Raw genomic sequence first — 21,490 nt, forward strand, 5'->3', positions numbered from 1 at the left:
CTATATTGTACATTTAGCCAAGGAAGTTGACGACGAAAAAGTGCAGCACCATGGATGCCAGGAGAAATTCTGTAAACGCACTTTGAGTGAGTAATGAGGGTACATACCGTCCTTCAGGTACGCGTGGCTTACCGTCGGCCAGTGTGCCGATCTGCATGCGCAACGATAGCGCGAAGACGAATTGGCCTACCGTCGCGGAAAAGCTACCATAAGTAAAAGTCAGTACATACCCAGCCAGAAACGAGTTGAAAGGATAGTCTGACAGAAGCACACAGTAGATGAACTGCAAGACGCCTGTGACGAAGAGGAACAGGAGAAATGCGTCCAGCAATTTGATCCGCGAGGGCGTCTTAGTCTGGTACGACTGTATGAGTTTTTTGTATACACCCGAAAGGTTCAGCAATGCCGAGGAGGACGATCCTTTACCTGGTGACGTTTTCGAAGCGGTAGACTTCGGCTTGGCCATGTTGGTAAGAGTATGCCAGTCGCGGAACGATCCAGGATCGTGCGGTGCGGTGCGGTGCTGTCAGCTCCATGAACCACATGGGGCCACGTGAGGTATGGAAGGGGGCCGAGAATAAAAACTGCCGCCGCGATCCATGCTTGTCGTCATCGATTGCAGCGTGGTGCACGATTCGATATGAACCCGAACGCACCGAGCTTTTCGTTTAACCCTTCTGCGGGGGGCTTTGTCCCTCGTAGCATGCAGCAGCAGCAGCAGCAGCAGGCTGGCTACGATGCGTACTACAACCAAGGATTTGCTGGTGCAGGCTTTGGCGCGCAAGATCCCAACCAGTACCAGCAGTATGGTTTCCAGCAGCCTTCGGCGCCAGCGCCGCCGAAGCCGGCAGCCCCACCCGCCTCATCTGGCTCTGGTCCCGCGCCACTGCCGCCGAAGGCTGCGGCCATGGCGTCGAGCAAGCCGGCTGGTATGAAGAAGGCCGTGAGCATTTCGATCGGTGGCGCGAAGAAGCCGGAGCCCAAGCCAGAGGCCAAGACGGAGCCGACGGAGCCGAAACCAGCGGCTAAGACAGAGACCAAGGCGCCCGAGGCGGCCAAGCCGGCCGATGTTAAAGGCCAGGCTGTGAAACAGCAGAACAAGGTGGAGAAGAAGGTCTCTGAGAAGGCTGCTGTCGATGCTGATAAGGTGCTTGCTGATGCTAAGTTGGCTACGGATGAAGAGACGCTGAAGGACTTGTTTGGCGACCAGGAAGTCAAGTCGCACATGAATTTGGTGTTTGTGGGCCACGTCGATGCTGGTAAGTCGACGATGGGTGGCAACCTGCTGTACCTGACCGGTATGGTGGACAAGCGTACGTTGGAAAAGTACGAGCGGGAAGCCAAGGATATTGGCCGTGAGTCGTGGTACCTATCATGGGCGCTTGATTCGACACAGCAGGAGCGTGACAAGGGTAAGACGGTCGAGGTTGGCCGTGCATACTTTGAGACTGGCAAGCGCCGCTACACGCTGCTGGACGCGCCGGGCCACAAGTCGTACGTCCCGAACATGATCGGTGGTGCTGCGCAGGCCGATGTAGCGATTCTCGTGATTTCCGCGCGTAAGGGCGAGTTTGAGACAGGTTTCGAGCGTGGTGGTCAGACGCGTGAGCATGCTGTCTTGGTCAAGACGGCAGGTGTGCAGCGTTTGATCGTCGTGGTGAACAAGATGGACGACTCGACCGTAAACTGGGACAAGGAGCGTTACGACGACATTGTGGGCAAGCTGACGCCATTTTTGCGCAGCGCTGGCTTCAACCCGAAGACGGATATTACATTCATTCCTGTCTCGGCGTACTCGGGTGCGAATCTGAAGGACAAGGCGTCGAGTGAGGCGTGCCCGTGGTACGAAGGCCCGACGCTCCTGAACTTCTTGGACGGTCTTGAGCTGGGTGACCGCAAAATGAGTGCCTCGCTGAAGATGCCTGTGAGTGAGAAGTACGCCGATATGGGTACCTATGTGGTGGGCAAGCTGGAGAGTGGCAAGATGAAGAAGGGTGACTCGCTCATTCTCATGCCCAACAAGACGTCCGTTGAAGTCCTGGCGATCTTTAGCGAAGTCGACGAGGAAATCCCTGCCGCGGTGTCGGGTGACAATGTCCGTGTAAAGCTCAAGGGCGTGGAGCTGGAAGACGTGCAGCCGGGCTTTGTGCTCACGGACCCGCAAGACCCTGTGCATGTGGTACGTCGCTTTGAGGCGCAGCTGGCGATCCTGGAGCACCGTAATATTATCTGCGCAGGCTACAGTGCCGTGATGCACGCACACTCGCTCAACGAGGAAGTCAACCTGGTGGAGCTGCTGCACTACTACGACAAGAAAACAGGCAAGAAGAGCCGTCGTGGCCCACAGTTTGCCAAGAAGGGCATGAAAATCATTGCGATGATCGAGACGACAGCACCAGTGTGCTTGGAGCGCTTCAAGGACTACCCACAGCTTGGCCGCTTCACTCTGCGTGACGAAGGCAAGACAGTGGCCATCGGTAAGGTGACCAAGCTCCTTACGGACGACATGCCGGATATGGACAAGCTGGCGATCGACAAGTAGCTATGGAGATAGCTAGCGAGCTAGCCTTGTGGACCAATGAGTATGATGTTCCTTCTCATCTACAGAGCTAGGATAAAAATAGATGAACAGCATTATACATAGCGGGCTTCGTCCGACTCGTATCGAGGCAGCAGCCCCCATTCCTCGGCCGATTTCGGTGGAAGCTCATCCGGCTGGTCGTGAAGGGTATGATCGATAGGAATAGGCGCGCGAGAGGCTGTCCGCGCCGGAGACGATTTGCCAGAACCGGTGCCGCGACTCGCAGTATCGTCCGATGCCGCAGCCTCCTGCCGCGAAAAGTAGTCCGCCATGGCAAGAGTGCACACAAGAATCGCAGTGATACCGAACACCAGTGCAAGGGCTCGGCGTGTTGCATCCCACTTGATGCTTTGCTCGATTTCCGTCTTGAGATCGCTCAGGAAAATCGTGAATCGGTTGTTTAAATCCTGGATCTCCAGCTCTAACTTGTTGTTCTCCTCCTGTACTTCCGTCTTGCGATTGTTCATATCCACCTGAATATCATGCTTCAATTGTTCAATATCCGCTTGTAGTTTCTGCGACAGACCATCAATCTCGCGCTCTAGCAGCGACGTGAGACTTCGAAGCGCTGCGCCGTCGTTCCGAGCACGTACACGCACCTCAGTACGCAGTTCAGCCAGCGCCGACGAAAAGAGGTAGAGCTGGTTGTCCAGATCTCCTCGATTGATATGCTCGTCCGCCAACGCCTCGCCCCGCTTCTTGAGCAGCTCACGTGTAAGATCCATCAGCGCCTCTGCTGGATCATGACGACGCGACGACGCAGTGTTCGGTGTAGCCGGTGTAGAACGCTGCCATCCACCATCCAATAGCCGACGAACAAAGACATGCGAATCAAATGGCTGGTCAGGTATCGTATAGGCACGGCTCCGTTGAATCGGCGTCAATGCGGCACTTTGAAAGGCTGGGAAGGGCACCACGGTGGTATCAGAGAATGCACTCTGTTTTGATAGTGGCTCTTTCTCTTCTTTCTTAGGGGGAGACTGCGTTTCTGAGGACGACGACATGTTCATCAGACTCGTTTCATCTGGCTCCATAAAAGAGGTGGACGAAGATGAAGAAGCATCGGCACTCTTCGAGGAATCAGACTTCTTCTCGTCAGTCTCCTTGGTAGAAGAAGAGGTAGCAGATGAGGCCGATGTCCTAAAAAACGATGGCATATCGGTAGCACTCCCACTTCCACCAGTCATGAGCGTGTTGCCCGGTGACTTTTTCTGCGCATGAAGGAATCGCTGTTTTAGTAGGTCCTCCGCGGTAGGGCTCACAAGGCGCGAGTCACTGGACTCTCCTGAAATCCATGGAGATTCTGGTGCCTGTATACCGTTCTTCGTGCGTATGGGCATCACAGCATCCACGCTATCAGGCCCTTTGTCCGACTTGGGCTCTTTGTCTTTGCCTTTCTTCGGCGCATTCTTGTCCTTGGGTTTGCTGGGCGCTGTTGAGGCATTTGGTTTTTTGGTGTTGAACAAGCGATAAGGTACATGACGTGACCCTGTATATCTCGTTAGCAACTGGAATGGCGTGCGCGCTATTGCAGGGCGAAACATCGGCATTGTTGCCAATGCGAGAAACGACAATCGTGATGGCACACGCGGGTGGCACAAAGAAGGGTTAGTCATCCAAGAGTTCTTATGTCAGCGTCACGCAGGGGCCACTTGGCTGTACCCCAGAGTAGCCGTACCAGCATAGAAGCCATCACACAGCCTTCGACATCATGTCAAAAGAGGTTGAGCCTACAGAGCTGTCGGACAGCCTGAACCCTACGCGTACGTAAAGTTTCTGGCTTATCCATGTAGCTACGGCAGGGTACAATCCAGGAGAAAAGAAGTCAATTCAAGAATATGCTTCCCTGGATGCACAAGATGAGAGCCTACGTCGCTGGAAGGAAAGCCTAGGTATTAGCACGGATGGTGCTAACGATGCCTTGGACCCAACCGCACCCAAGGTTTGTTGCGTATTTTAGCCACTCACAGTACAGCTCACTATTCATTCGCTTGCCTTGGAGAGCACACAGCTGCCAAATGGCAGTGTCAGCATTCAATTAGACAAGCCCAGTGAACTGGAAAAACTGGCAAAAACACCGCTCCAAATCCCTGAAGGGATTGAGTATGCGGTTGCTATCCGATTTTCGTACGTATCAGCCATGCCTAACTCGTAGCGTGGGACGAGAAGTGTTGTCGGGTCTCAAGTATATCCATGTCGTTAAGCGCGCTGGCGTTCCAGTAGACAGGATGGAAGAGATGATCGGCTCTTATCCACCGCGAAAGGAGCCTTATGTCAAGCGATTCGCTCCTAACGAAGCACCCAGTGGCTTCTTGGCACGAAGTGGCAATAATTCGGTCCGCAGCAGAATCATGGACGATGATGGAGTGATTTATGCAGACTTCACTTGGACCTTCAAGGTATGTATAGCATACGACTCATACGTTCAGTTTGTAAAGGCTTGATGAGGAAAGGATATACATGAATCTATAAACAGAGGTACTCATGCTTATAGCATTGCTTTTACTGCGATGTCGATGCACCTTCGCTTGCTTTGCGCTCCGCCATACGCTTGCGGGCCTGTAAAATCATCTGGGCTTTGCGTTCCTGTAGACCTGCAGCACGATCTTTGGCATCAGCGGACCAAGATGCACGAATAGGCGAGGCTTCATGGGAGGAATGGGCATTGACACGATCTTCCAAATGATAGCGAGATATAAGGCTAGGAGATACAGGTGTGGCAACACTGGCGTCCTGACGAGCAGACAATGTAGTAGATGTTGTGACAGCACTGTTAGTCGTAGAAGGTGGTGGATGTTGTGTCTCCGTCGCACCAGGGAAATCAGCAGGGGGCTACAGTGGTCAGCGCAAATAAATACATACGGGAGGGAGATACCCTTGCTGAAGAATTCGATCACATGTAGCTTCAGCACTTCCGCTGCGGAGGATATCGTAGCGAATAGAGGCCTCTGGTATGTCAGGGAACATGGCTTTGACCGTGTCCACCTAGAATATAAGTACAGCGAAAATGTCACATACCATCTCTTGTGTGCGCGTAGCACTCGGTTGCGCGCTAGACACACCATTTGCAGCTGAATTATAAGAAATAGCATCGGTACATACATCCTCGTATAATTCGGACCACCACCCATAGGGTGAACAGGGCAAAGAACACCCCCACAATATCGTTCATGTCCAGAGTACAAGAAGCGCACACGCCTGCATGCGTGATATGCTCGAACGCCAGGCCCCCCACCATTGGTATCACGTGACTAGGTACACGGCAGGCGGGCACCGTCGCCGAACGCTCCTTCCGTTCGCCGCCAAAAATGTTTGTGACGACAGCAAGGCTGTCGGCTGCGCCCCCGGCGTTCAGCGCGCTTCACAAGCAGTATGTGATGGGTCTGTACCGTCGTTTCCTCCGTGATTCCCTCAACTGGCACATTCGCCGTGACACTTGGCGCAAGGATGCCGTTCGGATTCGTGCCGAGTTTGAGGTGAACCGCAACGTGAGGAACCCTCGTGAACTCGCCAACATCTTGAACCGTGCTGAGGAGCAGCTCGCTAGCCGTCAGCACCCTGATCCATACAAGCGTACGTGTATTCGAACCGAGAAACTTACTCGCCGTAGCTCCGACGTATGTGGGTGGTACGAAGTGGTATGTATTTGCTTACATGGTTCAAACTGACTCTGTACAGGGAGCGCAATTTGCCTGTATGTGACAATATTTTGGATGCAACTGACTATCTAGCCGCGCATGTTTACCGACAAAGAGAAGGCCGAGTCGCTCAAGGACCAGCGTGTTTAAGCACCTCGGTAGTATATACTCTGCCAATACGATCGATGGCTGTACCGACGTGGAAGCAATGAGCTTGTGTGTGTGTGTGTGTGTGTGTGTGTGTGCAATCTGGTCCGAGCAAAGATGGCAATGCGCCCAAACGACAGGAAAGCAGGCGTGAGATGCGTATATGCCAGTGCTATATAGGGAAAGAACAGAATGGGTGTATGTCTATAGAGCCTCGTTACAGGTATGGTATTTTTGGTGCCAATACACAAGTGGCTTCCGTACGTCCGACACAGAGGGAGGTACATCGCCCTGCTCAACATGGTGGATATGCGCTAGGAATAGCATGCTGCCAACTTCGTCCGTATGAATGCAACCATTCTCGAATTCGGTCGTGCCATGCAAATCGGACGATGTCAAGTCCAGCTGATACACAAGGCTGCAGGCAAGCGTGCCTACAGCATCACGAGGAATCAGTTGCCCTTCCACTGATTCTGACAGCTGCATAGGGTGTGTATCAAATGGATGACCATCTTGATTCGCCTGACCAACCACGTAAGGCGGAGCTCCAGGTTTGGCGAAATAATCCGACAAGGGACCCTGTGTCGACGACAAGATATGAATCAGAAAGTGTGGCTTTTTAGACATAATCTGCGCGGGTGTCGGGCTTTGGTGGTGGGAGGTGGGTATAGCAGCACCCGCACGCAAGGCATCCGCCATACGGCTGGGAAGGCGGATGGAAAAGGCAACAAGAGGAGGAGCCAAGGAGACGGTCGTAAACGAAGAGAGAGTAGTAGTGTGAATCTGGTTGGAAGGCCCTGTTCCTAGATCAGACGGAAGAAATGCGGATACGAGCGCTACTGGTTGTGCACTAGTCCGCATGATACGTCGAATGGCCTCACTCAGCGCCACAGGGTCTTGTTTCGTGAACAGACAGGAAGCCGACGAAGAGAAGTGAGCCGCACCTCCTGTCCGTGCACATGGAATAATAATGTTGAGTGCAGCAGATGTTGCATACGATGACACAAGACGCAGCATCGAACCGAGCTTGCCGGACAGAATGGCTACGCACTGTGACGAGATATGAACCAAAAACACCTATAGACGTTCGTTTCTCCATGTGGAGCATTTCTTGGCTGCGCTTGTTCCACCCGTATCTGTGCTCGCGCTTTGAAATCTCGTACGGTGACACGAATGTGCCACAAGGCGGCTCTACAGAAAGTGGCGTTCATTTAGGTCGTATCTTCTGACAAAAGGTATGTGACTCTCCCATAAATGCGAGAGCCCCTGATGTCAAGAACGACGTGACCAAAAGACAATGTCGTAGTGGCGGTCCAGCTTGAAATACATGCATTGTGTTATACATCTGAGGTAGTAGGAACAGTCCAGCCAGTGATAGCAGAGATCCTTTTATCAAAGAGTCCATTTTGGACAGGCATATCTTTCCCGCTGGCAAACGGTGGAACGGTAGGGCGCCGGGGTGTATCCATAGAAGCATTGGGCGGCAAGTCGTCGGCGCCCATATTCACAAAGGGGTTGGACATATAGCTCATATACACGGCATGAATAGCTCGAAACATGTCGGAGATGTCTTTGTCTGGTACATCATGGGTGGATTGCTCCAGCATGAGCAAGATCTTCAATTGCGTGCTGGTCTGGAATCCGTAACTGCAGGTAAGAAGAGTTGGGAACCACATACATAGCAGTATCCTCCACGGAAAGCAACAGACCCAAATACGGCGACGTGCTTTGACTTACTGCCCTAGTAAGCGCAACGGATATTGTGATACATACACCGCTCGTCCAGCATGTCCAACGCGCTATGGGCCAAGAAATACCACTTGGCATCCACAGATGGATACTCCGGGTTGTTTCTTAGGTATAGCGGCGCATTTCTTTGGCTAATAATGGCCACGCATTGCTTCTGGTTAATAGAGGCGCACGTACCACGCGACTATGTGCCATACCACCGCGCACAGGGAGCTACGACGCGGCCACTATGGGGAAATGAACGACGCAAGCAGGTCAACGGTTTCCACGTGTAGGATTAGTCATCGGACGAGTCCTACGACTTCATTTCGTGGAATCTTTTGCAACGTCTTGCACCATACCCTATTAGCAGATGTGGTCGTGGCGTCAAGTGCTTCCTTTGCGTTTCCGATCACGTCGTTCGCTGGAATCAACTTTCTATATCAGTACCTTTGTGGCCGCGCTTGTCACAGTATCCATTTCGGCATCCACATGGCTCCCGTGCCCGGCTAATGGACAAGGCACTTTTACCAACCGTATTGACCCTGCCAACCGAAGTGCTTTATCGGAAGAAGAGGCAAAGAGGAAGGCGCCTTCCGGGTATGAGGCGAATGCGCTTCCCGTTCAAGGCCTTGGACAGCGTGCTTATCTCACCCGCCGGGAAGGCTGGATTGAAATCGACGAGCAGCCCTCATTCTTTTCATGGCGCCGTTGGGTGTCATGATGATACTTATGATATGACACACTATGATGGCTTGAGTGGAATGCCCGGCATGTCAACATGGTAGAGCACACCCCGTCGCTCCGACGGTATCGTATCGTTTTATATACCCCTAATGCTACGTTTTATCGCTATTGCGTTCTAAAACCATATATCACCTGGGTCTTTCGACAACGTCTTTCGAAAATAGACACACCTAATCAACTAGGATGAGTTAGGATGGTCATGACGCCTGAAAAAAAGAGTGGTCAGAGAGGTGGCGACGACACGTGATCAATATGGCCAAGGGACCAACACTGATAGTGATGCTCTTTCTCTGTCGATTAACATGCTTGGCCGGTTTTTTCATTTGTTTGTAGATGCCATGCTTGTGAGTGTGGTACTTTCCGGTATCAAAAGAAATACGGGCCTGACATTGTCGTTGGGACGTATCCGGCACACGGAGATTCGCAGGTTCTTAAGTGCCTATTTGGAGGCAGGTGAATGGGTATGTATACATGGCTTAGCCATCAACAACGGCTAACAAGACAGCTCATGGATTTTGCCGTGGTTGTGCTTGGACGTTCGAGCAGTTTTGAGCGTTTGCGATAATGGTCTATATTGTTGGATACCCCTGATGATGATGACGACGAAGATGATGAAGCTACAGCTATAATACAACGCATCCAAAGTTCATGCCACCATATTCACAGCGCCAGTGGGTGCAACGTTCAATGCGCCGAGACGCTTTGTGATACTGCGCAAGAACTTCTCCACCGTGGAAATAGAATTCATGGACAAACTCATATGTTCCTCACTGGGCTCAAGTAGGCCAAGCAGCAGAGAATGGGCAGTTTCATACAAAAGGATGCAATGCGTTGAATCCCACGAGCCTCGTTCACACTTGTTGCTTTCCAGTTCTTCGAGTGCAGCTGCGCGAGCCAAATCCAGAGCCTTATCAAAGATCTGGCGATCCATATGCTGCGCCGTGTCAGGCAGCAAATCGTTACAGGAAGCACGTGCATGTAACGATCGTTCGTAGGCTTCATCAAAGCGTGACCTGAACCAATGGGCCACTGTAGGTTAGACAGATAAAATGTATACGTACAATTTCGCATCTCATGGGAAGGTTCACCTTGCTTCGTCTCCACGTATGCATTGATAGCCTCTAATCCTTGTTGCAAAAAGCCCAAAGCCCGTACATAAAGAGCCAGACTTTCAGCAGCAGCGACTTCCTGCAAATGCCCTGTAGCAGAGCTGGGACTGCTTTCCGCTGGAGAGTACCCAAGGCGAGATGTCATGGAGGGGGCATGTAGCTCAGCAAACCTAGAATCGGCAAACTCAATGAGCACATAAGCCTTCTTCGCAAGGCTGCGCAACAAATGCATCAAGTCATCATCGGTAGATGGGGCAGACGCAGAAGCCATGGATGAACCTCTTGGTATAGACATAGGCTTGGCTTCTTTGTTGAGCAAACTGCGAATGTCAGCATTGCCTGGTTGAGAGGTAGAGGGCAGTGAAGGAGAAGCATAGGCACCATTATGGCCTTTGATCTGCATACGATCCCCAGCTTTGCTAATGGCCCTAGATAAAGCACTGGGATTCGGTGACCGTCGGTCCTGTGTAGGCATTTCGGAGCTAATGGTAGCAGCAGGCGCATGGAATCCGACCGCAGTATTGAAAGTACGACCACCTAAATCGGAGGGCAGATCGTCCGGCTTAGGGTGCTCGTCTTCGTCCATGTGTGTGGGATCAGAGGGGAGGGAAGTGGCCAAGGCGGGTCCTGCTTGAGGTGCAGCCGACGGCGGTGAGAGCATATCTGGCGGAAGCTGTGCAATATGAACAGACGCAGCCAATTCGTCCTTGATAATAGCTCTTCCTGTATAAGGTACTTGCGTAATGACATTATCGGCGAACAGCTCATCAAAACTCATGCGTTCCACAGGATGCCGCTTGAGCAACCATCGAATCAACGACTTGATATCTTCTGCGACAGGATGAGCGGGGGGTCGAGGAGGTTCGCCATGCAGTTTTCGCCGCATAGCATCTTTGGCAAGTGACTGAGCAGATCGTTCGTCAGGGAACTTGATGCGATCGTTGCTTTGCTCAATGCGACGCAGTAATTCGACATGGTTGGTTGCACGGAAGGGAGGTTTACCCACGGACATTTCGTAGAGCACAGCTCCCACAGACCACAAATCTGCCTTGGCATCGTATTTCTCATATCGGAGGATTTCAGGGGCCATGTATAAGGGTGAACCGCACAAGGTTTTGGCCAACGATGCCGCTGGAAGGGAGCGCGCAAAGCCGAAGTCGGCCAATTTGATTTGGGGGATCTCGCGTGGGTGGCCTGAAGCGAGAGCTACCTCGTCTGGCAGCTGTAGAAGCAGGTTTTGTGGTTTGATATCTCGGTGCACAATATCTTTGCTTCTCAAAAACCGCACGGCCGACACGAGCTGAGCCAGGAAGGAACGAACCATAGTTTCGTTCAGGCCGCCATCTTCAGGATGAGGATACTTGGCACGCTGAGCAGCCGCGAGTGGATTGACCGTTGCATCGCCTTCCCATGGAGCTACGTTGCCGTGCTTTCGGATATATTGGGACAAGTCGCCACCAGGGCAGAATTCCATGATCAAATGAATGTGCTCATCTGTGTAGATGCAATCCCGAAGGTCGACAATGTTGGTATGGCGCATCGACTTTAAGATAGAGATCTCGCCTTCCAGGTTCTCGAGCAGTTTCTCGGAGAGCTTGCTTCGAGTCACTGACTTTATGGCCACCAACTGCTGCGGCGACGCTTGATGATGGGCGAGATACACCTGGGCGAAAGAGCCTTTCCCGATCTCTTTCTCCAGCGCGTAGTCCCCCACCTGTGATTCTGTAGGGTGAGACTCGGAGGACATGGTGTAGGGGGTGTGAAAAAGGACTGCAAGCACCCGGCCAGGCCACCGATAAATAGGAGTCTATCTATCGCGAGCTATGACTGATACGTGCCAATCGCACGCCATTCGCCCCACGCTCAGGTGGCCCCTGCACCCAGGACACGCACACAAGTATCACGTGATAACACGTGGCCGGTCAGGGCGAGGCGTACGTTCAGGCGAGACAAATATGGCTGGCGGCCCTGCCTGGTGGACCCTTGGACATCAACACAGTGTGCGTGCCGTTCGGGGGCAAAAGTTATGGTCACGGTATCGGGACCATCTAACGTATCACCTGGAACACATAGCCGGTGGGTCCCACGCTTCCGCCACTACAAGCGGCGACTCAGCGTGCCGCAGCAGGCGGCGGACGTAGGAGTCACCGATGTGGCGAGTGTGTCCACGTCGCCTGGTGGCTCAGCGCCTGGTACGAGGGTAGCGAGCCCCTCGTCGTCGCATAGGAGCTATATGGCAACTTCTAGTCCAACGTCTAGCACCGCTACAAACCATCGCCGTTTCTTATACGCTACAGAAGCAAGTCAGAGCTCAAGCTCCTTGCATACTTCGCCGTCGGCGCACGGGATTCACGGCACTTCCTTACCGATGTTAGGGGATGTGGTGGACATATCCACCCTCCCTGTCCCCCAGACGTACGCAGCAGGAGAGTCGCCATGGATTCGGCGCGTGTCCAGTGCGCCTGACACGAAGCTGCTCTTCCATGCCAATACACCTTCAACGACTTTCACTACCTTGTCCAGTTGGCAAGAATCGTACGAGGACCTATATGCCCCAGAGATGCGGCCCATGTCTGTGAGCCCTCCGATGGATGCCTCGAGTGAATCGAGTGCGGGTCCTCATCTGGACGTGCCGACCAACCGGTCTCCGGATACCTCCAAGGATGTTCCGCCACTTCCTCTGGATGCCTCGACGACAGCTGTGCCATCGCAAGCTGCTGCGGAGCGAGAAGAGCCGGCGGCAGCGGCGAGTGCCCCAGATATTGCATCGCCTCGCAAGGGCCGACTCCTTCCGTCCTTCCGACGATTGCCACGGCCACGACCTGCGCATGACGCGTCGGGCGATCCAGCCAAACGACGTCTGGGGCGACTGTTTAAGTCCAAGAGCTCGGGGGCGCTGAGTGCCGGCTTGGCTCCCGAGCCAGCCGAGGCGCCGCCGCCGCTCCCCGAGCTGCCCGCGGTGCATCGAGCGACGGTGCCTCGTGTGAAGACCAAGGCCGTCCAAGTGACGCCGCAGTCCTTTACGACGATCAAACTTCTCGGCAAGGGAGATGTGGGGCGTGTGTACTTGGTCGCAGATACGTCGACCGATCAACTGTTTGCCATGAAAGTGCTAGCTAAAAACGAGATGATCAAGCGCAACAAAATCAAACGCGTGCTGGCTGAACAAGGCATATTGCTGGCCTCCAATCACCCCTTCATTGTGCCCTTGTACCACACATTCCAAACGACCAACTACTTGTACTTGTGCCTTGAGTACTGTGCCGGAGGCGAGTTCTTCCGTGCGCTGCAATCACGCCCGGGCCGCTGCTTGTCTGAAGAGGATGCGCGTTTCTATGCGGCAGAAGTCGTAGCTGCGCTGGAGTATCTTCATTTGATGGGGTTCATTTATCGAGACCTTAAACCAGAAAACATTCTGCTGCATCAGACAGGACATTTGATGCTCTCTGACTTTGACCTCTCCGCGCAGGCCCACGACCAAATTGCTGCGCCGACCGTGTTCCAAGCGTCCCCACGTGCGATGCCGTTGGTGGATACGCGCGCATGTATTGCGGATCTGCGCACCAACTCGTTCGTGGGTACGGAAGAGTACATTGCGCCGGAGGTCATCAAGGGGCATGGCCATACCTCGTCGGTGGATTGGTGGACGCTCGGCATATTTGTGTACGAAATGATTTATGCTACGACACCTTTCAAAGGGACGTCGCGCAATGCGACGTTTTCCAATGTGCTTCGTAAAGATGTGACCTTCCGTGATCCGGTGGCGATGTCGAGTACAGGCAAGCAGTTTGTGCGCAAATTGCTGGTCAAGGATGAGCACAAACGCCTAGGCAGCCAATGGGGCGCGAGTGAAGTCAAGCAGCATCGCTGGTTCTCGTCCATTTCCTGGGGTCTGCTGCGGCACCAAACCCCGCCCATTGTCCCTGTACCGACCGACGTCGCCAACCTGCTGTGGATGGCAAAACATGAACCTGTTCGACCTCACGACTGGGAACAGGACACGGTCCTCGAGGCAGAGAGCCCAGCCGCCGCTCCCTTTACGCAGTTCCAAAACGCGTCGGTGGTCCGAGTGGGACAGTAATGAGTCCTATAGTGTACATGAAAACAATCTAATAGTCTTAGTCCGCCTTGCGTTTGCCGAGCGAAATGCGGACTTTGTCGCGCGGCGCAGACGTCGTGGTCGACGAAGGCGCGGGCGTAGAAGCGACAGGCGCAAAGGCAGGTTTCATCGCTGGCTTGAAGCCAGGCTTCGGAGGCGGCACAGGTTCCGTCGCAGGCGGTGGCGAGGGGGTCGTCGTCGTCGTGGCTGTCACAGCCTCGGCCGCCGGAGGCATAGACTCGGCGGGCGGAGGCGCCTGCCAATCGGCCGGGGGGCCTTTCGGCTTGGCTGGTCGGGCAGGCGGCGCCTTTTCTAGGGCAGGCGGCGCGCCGAGATCGATGTCCTGCGGCGCATGGTCTTTTTGGCCAACACTGAGCACCATATGAGCCTGACCTGTCCGTTCCGATCGGGCTTGGAAGGCTCGTGTCAGGGCACCTGTATCGCCGGCCAGCATGCGCTCACGTCGCTGTTCCTCGGCAATACGCCGCAACCGCTTTTCCTGCGCCTTGTGGCCAGGCGCATTGCCATGGAAGGTATGCGAAAGACGTTTCCATGCCTCCTTGGTCGTCAACGTACGTCCAAATTCGTCATGATACTCGATTTTCACATCGGGCTTGTAATCCTTAAACCGATCCATCGCCGCCTGAGCTTCGTCCCATTCGCGCTGGCGCGTATCACGCTCATGCGCATGGGCAGCAGCGCCATGCAAGTGCGATGCTTCGCGTGCATGGCGCTGTTCTTCCTTCCGTCGCGCACGAAGCCATGCATCGTACTGTTTCTGTGTTTGCTCCTGAGCCAACTGCTCTGCCGAGACGGTTTCCAGCAAGCCTTGGCTACGCAACATGCTCAGCGCTCCTGCAACGCCGCCTGAATGGAGATTGGGTGCAGGCATAGCCTCCTCGTCCTCGTTGTTGCTGTTGTTGTCGTTGTCGTTGTCGTCCTCTGCTTGTCCAGGCGGCGACGTAGGGGCAGATCCTAGCAGCGGCTCAGCGGTCGCCGTCGACGGCATGGTGGTCGCTGCCGCATTCAACGCCGCAGCCTCCTCCTCGTCCATACCCTGCACAGCAGGAAGGGGAACGTCCGTGGACGCCTTCGTGGGCATCGTAGTAGAGATCTCTGCCGCTACGGCTTCCTCCTGCGGCGGTCGTTGAACAATTTGACGTACAAATTCGGAGGTCTCATCAAACGTAAGACCCTCTTCGTCGGCGCCGTCAGGATGGGTATGTGACGAAGAGACGGCTGCCTCCGCTTCCCGTTGTGCAGCGAGATGACGAGCAATCATAGCGGGGGTCGTCTTGGCAAACGACTGCTTGGCTCGCTGACGCCGCGTCCGGGCAAGACTCGCTGCCAGCTCGTCATCATCAATCAGCGTCTCGACAGCTGCACGCGCAGGCGGCGCAGCGGGCGCATCCACGGCCATGGCCTCCGTGGAAGGAAGCTCAACGTCCTCGTCTTCTTCCACTTTGATGCGCGTAGCGCGCTTTTTCTTGGATTTCTTCTTTTTGAACGATACATCGTAGTCCGACACGGGCAGATTCTTCTCATAGTCCAAGTGCGTCTTCTGCTTTTCGCGCGCTTCCGCCAGACGTTGTGCTTCCTGACGCGCATGTGAACGAGCGTCCATAGCTTCAACTGACGCAACATCCCCTAGACGGAAACCACCGGTCGTCGACGAGGCAGAGCTTCCACGTGCATCGAGTCCTTCCACATGATCGTACTTGTCCAGGACGCCACGCGAGGGACCGTCAAGAAACTCGTCGTCGTCCAAACCCGTGTACGCCTTGGGCTTTCTCGCTCGCTCGCGCTTTTCACGATCACGCGCTGCAGCATCCAGACCTGCTTCAATGAGCTCATCTTCGTCCTCGCCTAGCACATCGGCATCCCGCAGCGTAAGGATTCGCTCCTCTGCGCCTTCCGCCAACTCGTCCAAGTCATGTGCCACGCGAAGACCCTGCAAGTCAGACGCACTATAATCACGCTGCTGCGCTGCTTGCTGTTCCAGCTCTTCTTGCTCCCGCAGCCGCCGATCTGCATTTTCCTGCGCACGTTTCCGCGCTGCTTTGACCCAGTCACGCGCGCTCGTCGAGGCTGCCGTCTCGGTAGCGTCGCCCAGTGTGGGGCCGCGCAATTGCCGCGCGAGATCCCGGCGATTTTTTGCCTTGGCCAGCCGTTCCTGGATCGCCACTTCTTGAGCCTGGGCTTCAGCAGCTTGGCGCTGCGCCGTATAATTCGCCAACGCTTCCTTGTCCTGTTCAGCTTGCGACTTGGATGCAGGCGCCTGGTCCTCCTCGGTCTGGGACGCGTCCGTGGGCGGATCTGCCTCAAGGGGCTTCAAACCCAGCGAGATACGCACACGGTTCGTCTCCTCTAACGTGAGGGACTCTTTCTGGAACTCGGCCATCAGCCTCTCGCAGCGACCACAAGGCGATATCGATCGACACGCTCGTGCACAGCTGCAAGCGCGACGACTTTCTTCAGACCCACGTGATGTATGACGTCGGCCCCCATGGCCTTCAGAAGGGGTTGTCGGCCCTGTGGGGCCTCGTACGTGGAGGTTTCGTTTGTGCAGCGTCGATTGGGCAGGGGGCCTCCCTGCGGCGCTGCAAAGTTGAATAGACAGCCAACCGGCGCAGGGCGCCCTCGTTTGCGTCGCAACACCCGAGTTGACCGTGATCAGACGGTAGTTTGTCACAACTACATTCCCCTGTCAGCAGCACCTCTCCTGCCCTCGCATGCCGAATTTCCTGGCGCGGATCAACCGCCCTATACTGGAGCGTGCTAAGCATGCGCCAGGGGAGTCGTCGGATGATACACACACAGGCAGTCGCGATGCGAATGTGAAACCCCCTAGCATCGCGTCGTCCAAGTCAAGTCTGCCTTCCAGCGCGCTAAAAAGCTTTGGAAAACTACGCACAATGAAGTTTGGCTCAAGAAAAGACGTGGAGAGAACAACAGTGTTCCCTTCGAGTGAATCCCTGAACCATATGCCTGACTCCAACGATGCCAGCCCACGATCGTCCCTTGCTGCATTGCGCATGTCGCTCGATCGCAGCAACCGAAAGTCGTCCTTCTCGCCTTCGAAAGACTCGCCCCGCGCTTCTGTAGATACGTCGGAGCTGACGAGTGTGCCCATTGTCACCAAGCTCACCACCTCTCAATCCACAGAGGAAGTGCCGACGGTCATCAGTGAGGCCACGTCGCCCATCCCAGAGGTGGACCCCAGTGCTATTCAGGAAGACGAAGAAGATACACCTGGCTTTGCTTCCACGTCGGCCTCGCCTTATTTAAAGAGCGAGTCAAAGAATGTATCACCGGCTGTGGCCTCTTCGGCGATTTTATCGCCTGCCATGACTTTACCCTCGTCGGTGTCTTCGCCTGCCATGAACGTGACCTCGCCCGCTCTTGCCACGACGGCTGTTGTCGATCGCCCTATCAGCATGAGCTCGACTAATGCGTCGCTTCACGTGTCGGCCACGGCATTGACAGAGCCTGATACAGACACAGAAGCTGTGTCGGCCTCGAGTCATCTTGGCTCCCAAGATGACAACCATTCCGAGCACGTGGACCCCGTATCGGCAGCGGAGAAGGAGGTAAGTGCTGCCTCGCAGCCAAGCCTGGAAAACAAGGCTGTGGTAGAGGGGCCCACAGTCTCGGCAGAGACATCTGATCACACCCCACCCACCACATCTCTACCGATGTCCACGGCCAATGTACCGATTCTGCCCAAGCCTCATTTGCCATGGCTCGATGTGCCGCCCAAGCCAGTGTCGCCCAAACTCGTCACAAACGACACTCCGAGTATCCCTTCCGTACTTCCTCGGGAGACGACTGTCTCGCCTGTGCCCATGTCACCATCGGCCTCCCCTGCTATTTCGTCACAAGGTCTGCCGGCATCATCGAGTGCCGTGGATGTTCATTCATCGTCGTGGGATACTTCGACAACGGCCTCCTCCATTTCGCCATCGAACAGTGAGCGACGGGCTAGCGGATCGTCGTCTGGTGTATTTGGCTCCCTGGGGAAGCGAGGCCTCGATATGATGGGACGACTACGTACATCGACAGCAGCTATACCCACGCAACGGAAACCCACCTTGGCGCGCGACGCTAGCAAACAAGACCCGCGACGTCGCTCCATGTTCTTACCTATGTTGATGGCCCGTGGCGATGCGGCGGCCAAAGCAGCTTCGCTACAGACTCCTACGCGTGTTTGGCTGGATTGGCTGGAGGCGCCTTCTGCTACTTCGATACCCCGCTCATCCAAATTCCGCCCCCTTCGCTCTTCGTCGATGCTGTCGTCTTCCAGCAGCATGCAATCCCTTCGGCAACCCACGTCCCAGACGTCGGCAGACGATGCTACCACGAGTCTCTTTGGACTGCCATTGCATGAAGCTGTGATGGCAACGCGCGCCTCTACATGCTTCTCACCGCCAGCTCCGAGCGACAATACGAAGATGGATCCAGCTCGACCGAGTTTGCTCAGTCGCCGAGAAGCGCAGCTCTACTGCCTGCCCCGCTTGGTAATGCGGTCCATTGAGAGTCTTGAGAAATGGGGTGTGGATGAAGAAGGCATCTACCGGATTTCAGGCCGAAGCTCACACTCGTCCAAGCTGCGTGCCTATTGGGATGTGCCAGGTGCTGATTTGGCAATGGTCGACATTGGCCCAGCGGATCTCGATGTGCACGCTGTGTGCAGTGTGTTGAAAATGTACTTGCGTGAACTCCCAGAGCCTTTAGTGCCTGAGGATGTTGCACAGATCATGGACCGGCTGTGTGGTGACAAATGCACCCAACCACCGCTTCGCCCTGACTCGGCTATGAGCACGACAATGCCACGAGCCAGTCCGGCACCTAGTCCGATGAGCGAAGAAAAGCATGCTGCCTTTATCGCAGAGTTAATCCCGCTTATGCAGCGTATTCCTTACTGCGAGTGGTACATGCTCCGTGAAATTACAGAACACCTTGGTATACTCACACAGCCAGCCAATGTGGCCAAGACCAAGATGACGCTTTCCAACCTGACATTGGTGTTGGCTCCTACGCTGCAACTGTCCGGTCCCCTGTTTATGACACTGGTACAGGGTCGTAATCAGCTCTTTACAGAAGAAACACGGCCTACCTGGAACGCAGACCGTGAAAGCAGTACCAAGAGCGTCACACCTTCCATCCCATCGTCACGCTCACCGTCTGTATCCTCCTCTGTGTCGACGAAGCTTATGGATGCGGTGGCTACGTCGCCATCTATGCACGAACCCGCTGCACCTCTCCCCATCTCTTCTACAACTATAGCTTCACCAGGACGGGAAACGGCTTCCCTTTCACCGGAGACGACTGGGTCACCAACGTATTCCGACACCGGGCTTGGCATTCAAGTATTGCCGACCATTGTTGCTGCTACAGAGACGGATTCGGACCCTGACGCAGACGCAGACGAGACCCATGTGGCAAGCCCATCGCTTATTACCATTACTGAGGGTGCGCAGGCCGCACGCTCTCCTTTCCTAACAGAGACACACTCACTTGTACCTCCAGCAGTGGGTGTAAGCCCTTCAGATGATCACAATGCTTCTAGCACGTCCAATGACAACTCTAATAATAGCAAGGGCACGCCACTTGCCTCAACTACGAGCACACCTGTGATTTCTTCGAGTATTGATACAGATCCTAGCAATATTTCCGCCGATGACTTTCATCCAGCCGAAGAGATGCAAGATGCGCTAGAGAGTCAGAACGCGGAGGAAGAATTCCAGGAATCTCAAGAAGCTGATACCAGCCATACGTCGATTCTTCCTATCGCTGAACGGTTTTCTCAGCCACGAAGCGAGATTTTGACAGACACTCCCAAAGAGGACGTGCCATAGGATACATAAGACATGTATGAATGCAACGTTGAGGAGGAACCGCCAAACCAAGTGGAAAAGAACCAGATCAACAAGATGAAAATGACTCGAGCTTTGATAGTGAACAAACCCGTCCGACGCTTAGACCACTGCCCGTATAGTATAGTGGTTATTATTTCTCACTCGTACTGCGTTTCGACGAAGTTGATGAGAGGGTCCCTAGTTCAAATCTGGGTGCGGGCACGTCTTTTTTTCTGATTGAGTCTTTTAAATGAGAAAAACTGATATTTAATTTCTCCCAAATAGCCGGCGACGCTTTGCCCGTATAGTATAGTGGTTATTATTTCTCACTCGTACTACGTTTCGACGAAGTTGATGAGAGGGTCCCTAGTTCAAATCTGGGTGCGGGCACTTTTTTGGCCTCGGCACGTTGGAGTTGCATGCATGGATTTGTCAAAGTGGTGCATTTGCACGCATACCTTCCGTTTGTGTTCTCTCTTTTTACCCTGCGTGAAATTGCCGGTGGAGAACCTTGTTGCTCCTGCTCGTGAGGCTCTCTCAGTACCGTTTTTGTAGAAAGAGCTTTGGCCTATACCTACTTTGTCGTACGAGGGCGAATGTCGTCCTCTGAGGTGCTCTCTGTAAAGCGGCCTTTTCCCCTAGCCAAGCCAGTAATTCAATCTATACGCAACCATGGCGATTTATGGAAGCATTTCTTAACATGGGAAGCAGCAGACAATGGATTGCAAGCGCTTCGATTCTCGCTTCTCTTGATGCACGTACATGCGCGACTACGTCGTCCGAGAAAAGCTTGGGAGATTGTGAGCAACCCGACTGGCTTTGTGGTGACACGTCTCTTAACTTCACCTCAGCACAAAGCACTGGGCCGAGCATTGTTGCTGGCCAGTGAGGGTGTAGCAAATATACGCCGGCTGGCGCTCTTGACACTATGGATATACACATGTACTAAGGAATTGCTGGCTAGGCTCCGTACAGGGGAGGACCTGGTTGAAGAACCGCCCACAGCCATCGAGCAATTTGCGTCCCTGGGCGAAGTGACAGCGCATGTGGGTGAATCGTTCGATGTCGCGGCCTTCTTGGGTGGATCCGGTCTGTTTTGGCTAGCGTTCGGCATGCCCCTCAAGGTGGAATTTCCGCCATGGTTCCAACGACGACGTCGAGGTTTGGAGCGCATTGGTGTGTTTGTGACGCTTGTGTCCCTCGTCCTGCAGTTGTATACGGTGCATCTACGACGCAAGGCCATTACCACCACGATGTTCCGTAATGTACGTGCGATGCAGAGCGAGATGAAGCGCATCGATGAAGATACGACCATGAGCAAAAAGATGGTGTCGAGTGCGCGTGAACGCGTAGAACATGAATATACGGCGTTTGCGTCGCAGCGTCGTCGTCTGCGCTGGCTTGGTATCGAACGATTGTGCCTCTACAGCGATTCGATCTTCACAATATTAGAGGCATGGGCGCCTGATGAAGACAAGGAGATGTTGGAGGCCAGCACTGGTCTGATTGCCTCTGTCTTGCGCCTGTTGCGTCTGTGGAACGAAGTGCGATTCGGCCCCTTGGACATTTAAAGCATTACGACC

The 21,490-nt window shown here is 54.3% G+C and overlaps 15 protein-coding genes across 15 annotated transcripts; 8 read left to right on the top strand and 7 right to left on the bottom strand.

Annotated features, from left to right (window-relative positions):
- Window positions 1–13: 13 nt before the first annotated feature.
- On the bottom strand, window positions 14–466 carry Malapachy_0230 (apoptotic cell death regulator dad1; the record flags this gene model as incomplete). The annotated part of the gene is made up of 3 exons (XM_018134761.1): window positions 14–80; window positions 108–203; window positions 231–466. The coding sequence occupies 3 exons, from the start codon at window positions 464–466 to the stop codon at window positions 14–16; spliced, it is 399 nt and encodes a 132-aa protein (XP_017991111.1).
- Window positions 467–640: 174 nt separating this feature from the next.
- Window positions 641–2,542, top strand: Malapachy_0186 (peptide chain release factor erf subunit 2; the record flags this gene model as incomplete). Its single annotated transcript, XM_018134718.1, has 1 exon — window positions 641–2,542. One exon carries the CDS (start codon window positions 641–643, stop codon window positions 2,540–2,542), a length of 1,902 nt encoding a protein of 633 aa, XP_017991041.1.
- A 92-nt stretch (window positions 2,543–2,634) lies between these two features.
- Malapachy_0270 (mitochondrion protein) lies at window positions 2,635–4,131 on the bottom strand (the record flags this gene model as incomplete). The annotated part of the gene is made up of 1 exon (XM_018134799.1): window positions 2,635–4,131. The coding sequence occupies one exon, from the start codon at window positions 4,129–4,131 to the stop codon at window positions 2,635–2,637; it is 1,497 nt and encodes a 498-aa protein (XP_017991126.1).
- Window positions 4,132–4,292: 161 nt separating this feature from the next.
- Window positions 4,293–5,025, top strand: Malapachy_0205 (rho gdp-dissociation inhibitor; the record flags this gene model as incomplete). The annotated part of the gene is made up of 5 exons (XM_018134736.1): window positions 4,293–4,344; window positions 4,375–4,523; window positions 4,557–4,708; window positions 4,737–4,980; window positions 5,011–5,025. 5 exons carry the CDS (start codon window positions 4,293–4,295, stop codon window positions 5,023–5,025), a joined length of 612 nt encoding a protein of 203 aa, XP_017991174.1.
- A 58-nt stretch (window positions 5,026–5,083) lies between these two features.
- Malapachy_0276 (autocrine motility factor receptor) lies at window positions 5,084–5,753 on the bottom strand (the record flags this gene model as incomplete). The annotated part of the gene is made up of 4 exons (XM_018134805.1): window positions 5,084–5,413; window positions 5,444–5,566; window positions 5,600–5,652; window positions 5,684–5,753. The coding sequence occupies 4 exons, from the start codon at window positions 5,751–5,753 to the stop codon at window positions 5,084–5,086; spliced, it is 576 nt and encodes a 191-aa protein (XP_017990929.1).
- Window positions 5,754–5,889: 136 nt separating this feature from the next.
- On the top strand, window positions 5,890–6,369 carry Malapachy_0208 (nadh dehydrogenase 1 beta subcomplex subunit 9; the record flags this gene model as incomplete). Its single annotated transcript, XM_018134739.1, has 4 exons — window positions 5,890–6,154; window positions 6,192–6,219; window positions 6,260–6,275; window positions 6,313–6,369. The coding sequence occupies 4 exons, from the start codon at window positions 5,890–5,892 to the stop codon at window positions 6,367–6,369; spliced, it is 366 nt and encodes a 121-aa protein (XP_017991181.1).
- A 201-nt stretch (window positions 6,370–6,570) lies between these two features.
- Window positions 6,571–7,383, bottom strand: Malapachy_0274 (spt20 domain-containing protein; the record flags this gene model as incomplete). Its single annotated transcript, XM_018134803.1, has 1 exon — window positions 6,571–7,383. One exon carries the CDS (start codon window positions 7,381–7,383, stop codon window positions 6,571–6,573), a length of 813 nt encoding a protein of 270 aa, XP_017991127.1.
- A 320-nt stretch (window positions 7,384–7,703) lies between these two features.
- On the bottom strand, window positions 7,704–8,155 carry Malapachy_0279 (trafficking protein particle complex 2; the record flags this gene model as incomplete). The annotated part of the gene is made up of 3 exons (XM_018134808.1): window positions 7,704–8,013; window positions 8,045–8,102; window positions 8,140–8,155. The coding sequence occupies 3 exons, from the start codon at window positions 8,153–8,155 to the stop codon at window positions 7,704–7,706; spliced, it is 384 nt and encodes a 127-aa protein (XP_017990948.1).
- Window positions 8,156–8,467: 312 nt separating this feature from the next.
- On the top strand, window positions 8,468–8,818 carry Malapachy_0257 (hypothetical protein; the record flags this gene model as incomplete). The annotated part of the gene is made up of 1 exon (XM_018134786.1): window positions 8,468–8,818. The coding sequence occupies one exon, from the start codon at window positions 8,468–8,470 to the stop codon at window positions 8,816–8,818; it is 351 nt and encodes a 116-aa protein (XP_017990967.1).
- Window positions 8,819–9,143: 325 nt separating this feature from the next.
- Window positions 9,144–9,406, top strand: Malapachy_0190 (hypothetical protein; the record flags this gene model as incomplete). Its single annotated transcript, XM_018134722.1, has 2 exons — window positions 9,144–9,302; window positions 9,347–9,406. The coding sequence occupies 2 exons, from the start codon at window positions 9,144–9,146 to the stop codon at window positions 9,404–9,406; spliced, it is 219 nt and encodes a 72-aa protein (XP_017991103.1).
- Window positions 9,407–9,487: 81 nt separating this feature from the next.
- Window positions 9,488–11,697, bottom strand: Malapachy_0236 (apg1-essential for autophagocytosis; the record flags this gene model as incomplete). Its single annotated transcript, XM_018134766.1, has 2 exons — window positions 9,488–9,870; window positions 9,903–11,697. The coding sequence occupies 2 exons, from the start codon at window positions 11,695–11,697 to the stop codon at window positions 9,488–9,490; spliced, it is 2,178 nt and encodes a 725-aa protein (XP_017991106.1).
- A 621-nt stretch (window positions 11,698–12,318) lies between these two features.
- Malapachy_0207 (serine threonine-protein kinase nrc-2) lies at window positions 12,319–14,031 on the top strand (the record flags this gene model as incomplete). The annotated part of the gene is made up of 1 exon (XM_018134738.1): window positions 12,319–14,031. The coding sequence occupies one exon, from the start codon at window positions 12,319–12,321 to the stop codon at window positions 14,029–14,031; it is 1,713 nt and encodes a 570-aa protein (XP_017991172.1).
- A 37-nt stretch (window positions 14,032–14,068) lies between these two features.
- On the bottom strand, window positions 14,069–16,450 carry Malapachy_0264 (hypothetical protein; the record flags this gene model as incomplete). The annotated part of the gene is made up of 1 exon (XM_018134793.1): window positions 14,069–16,450. One exon carries the CDS (start codon window positions 16,448–16,450, stop codon window positions 14,069–14,071), a length of 2,382 nt encoding a protein of 793 aa, XP_017990942.1.
- A 331-nt stretch (window positions 16,451–16,781) lies between these two features.
- Malapachy_0243 (rho gtpase activator) lies at window positions 16,782–19,907 on the top strand (the record flags this gene model as incomplete). The annotated part of the gene is made up of 1 exon (XM_018134772.1): window positions 16,782–19,907. One exon carries the CDS (start codon window positions 16,782–16,784, stop codon window positions 19,905–19,907), a length of 3,126 nt encoding a protein of 1,041 aa, XP_017990995.1.
- Window positions 19,908–20,503: 596 nt separating this feature from the next.
- Malapachy_0250 (hypothetical protein) lies at window positions 20,504–21,478 on the top strand (the record flags this gene model as incomplete). The annotated part of the gene is made up of 1 exon (XM_018134779.1): window positions 20,504–21,478. One exon carries the CDS (start codon window positions 20,504–20,506, stop codon window positions 21,476–21,478), a length of 975 nt encoding a protein of 324 aa, XP_017990968.1.
- Between the last annotated feature and the right edge of the window lie 12 nt (window positions 21,479–21,490).

The sequence above is a fragment of the Malassezia pachydermatis genome (assembly GCF_001278385.1).
Source record: "Malassezia pachydermatis strain CBS 1879 chromosome Unknown scaffold6, whole genome shotgun sequence".
In the NCBI taxonomy this organism is placed as follows: domain Eukaryota; kingdom Fungi; phylum Basidiomycota; class Malasseziomycetes; order Malasseziales; family Malasseziaceae; genus Malassezia; species Malassezia pachydermatis.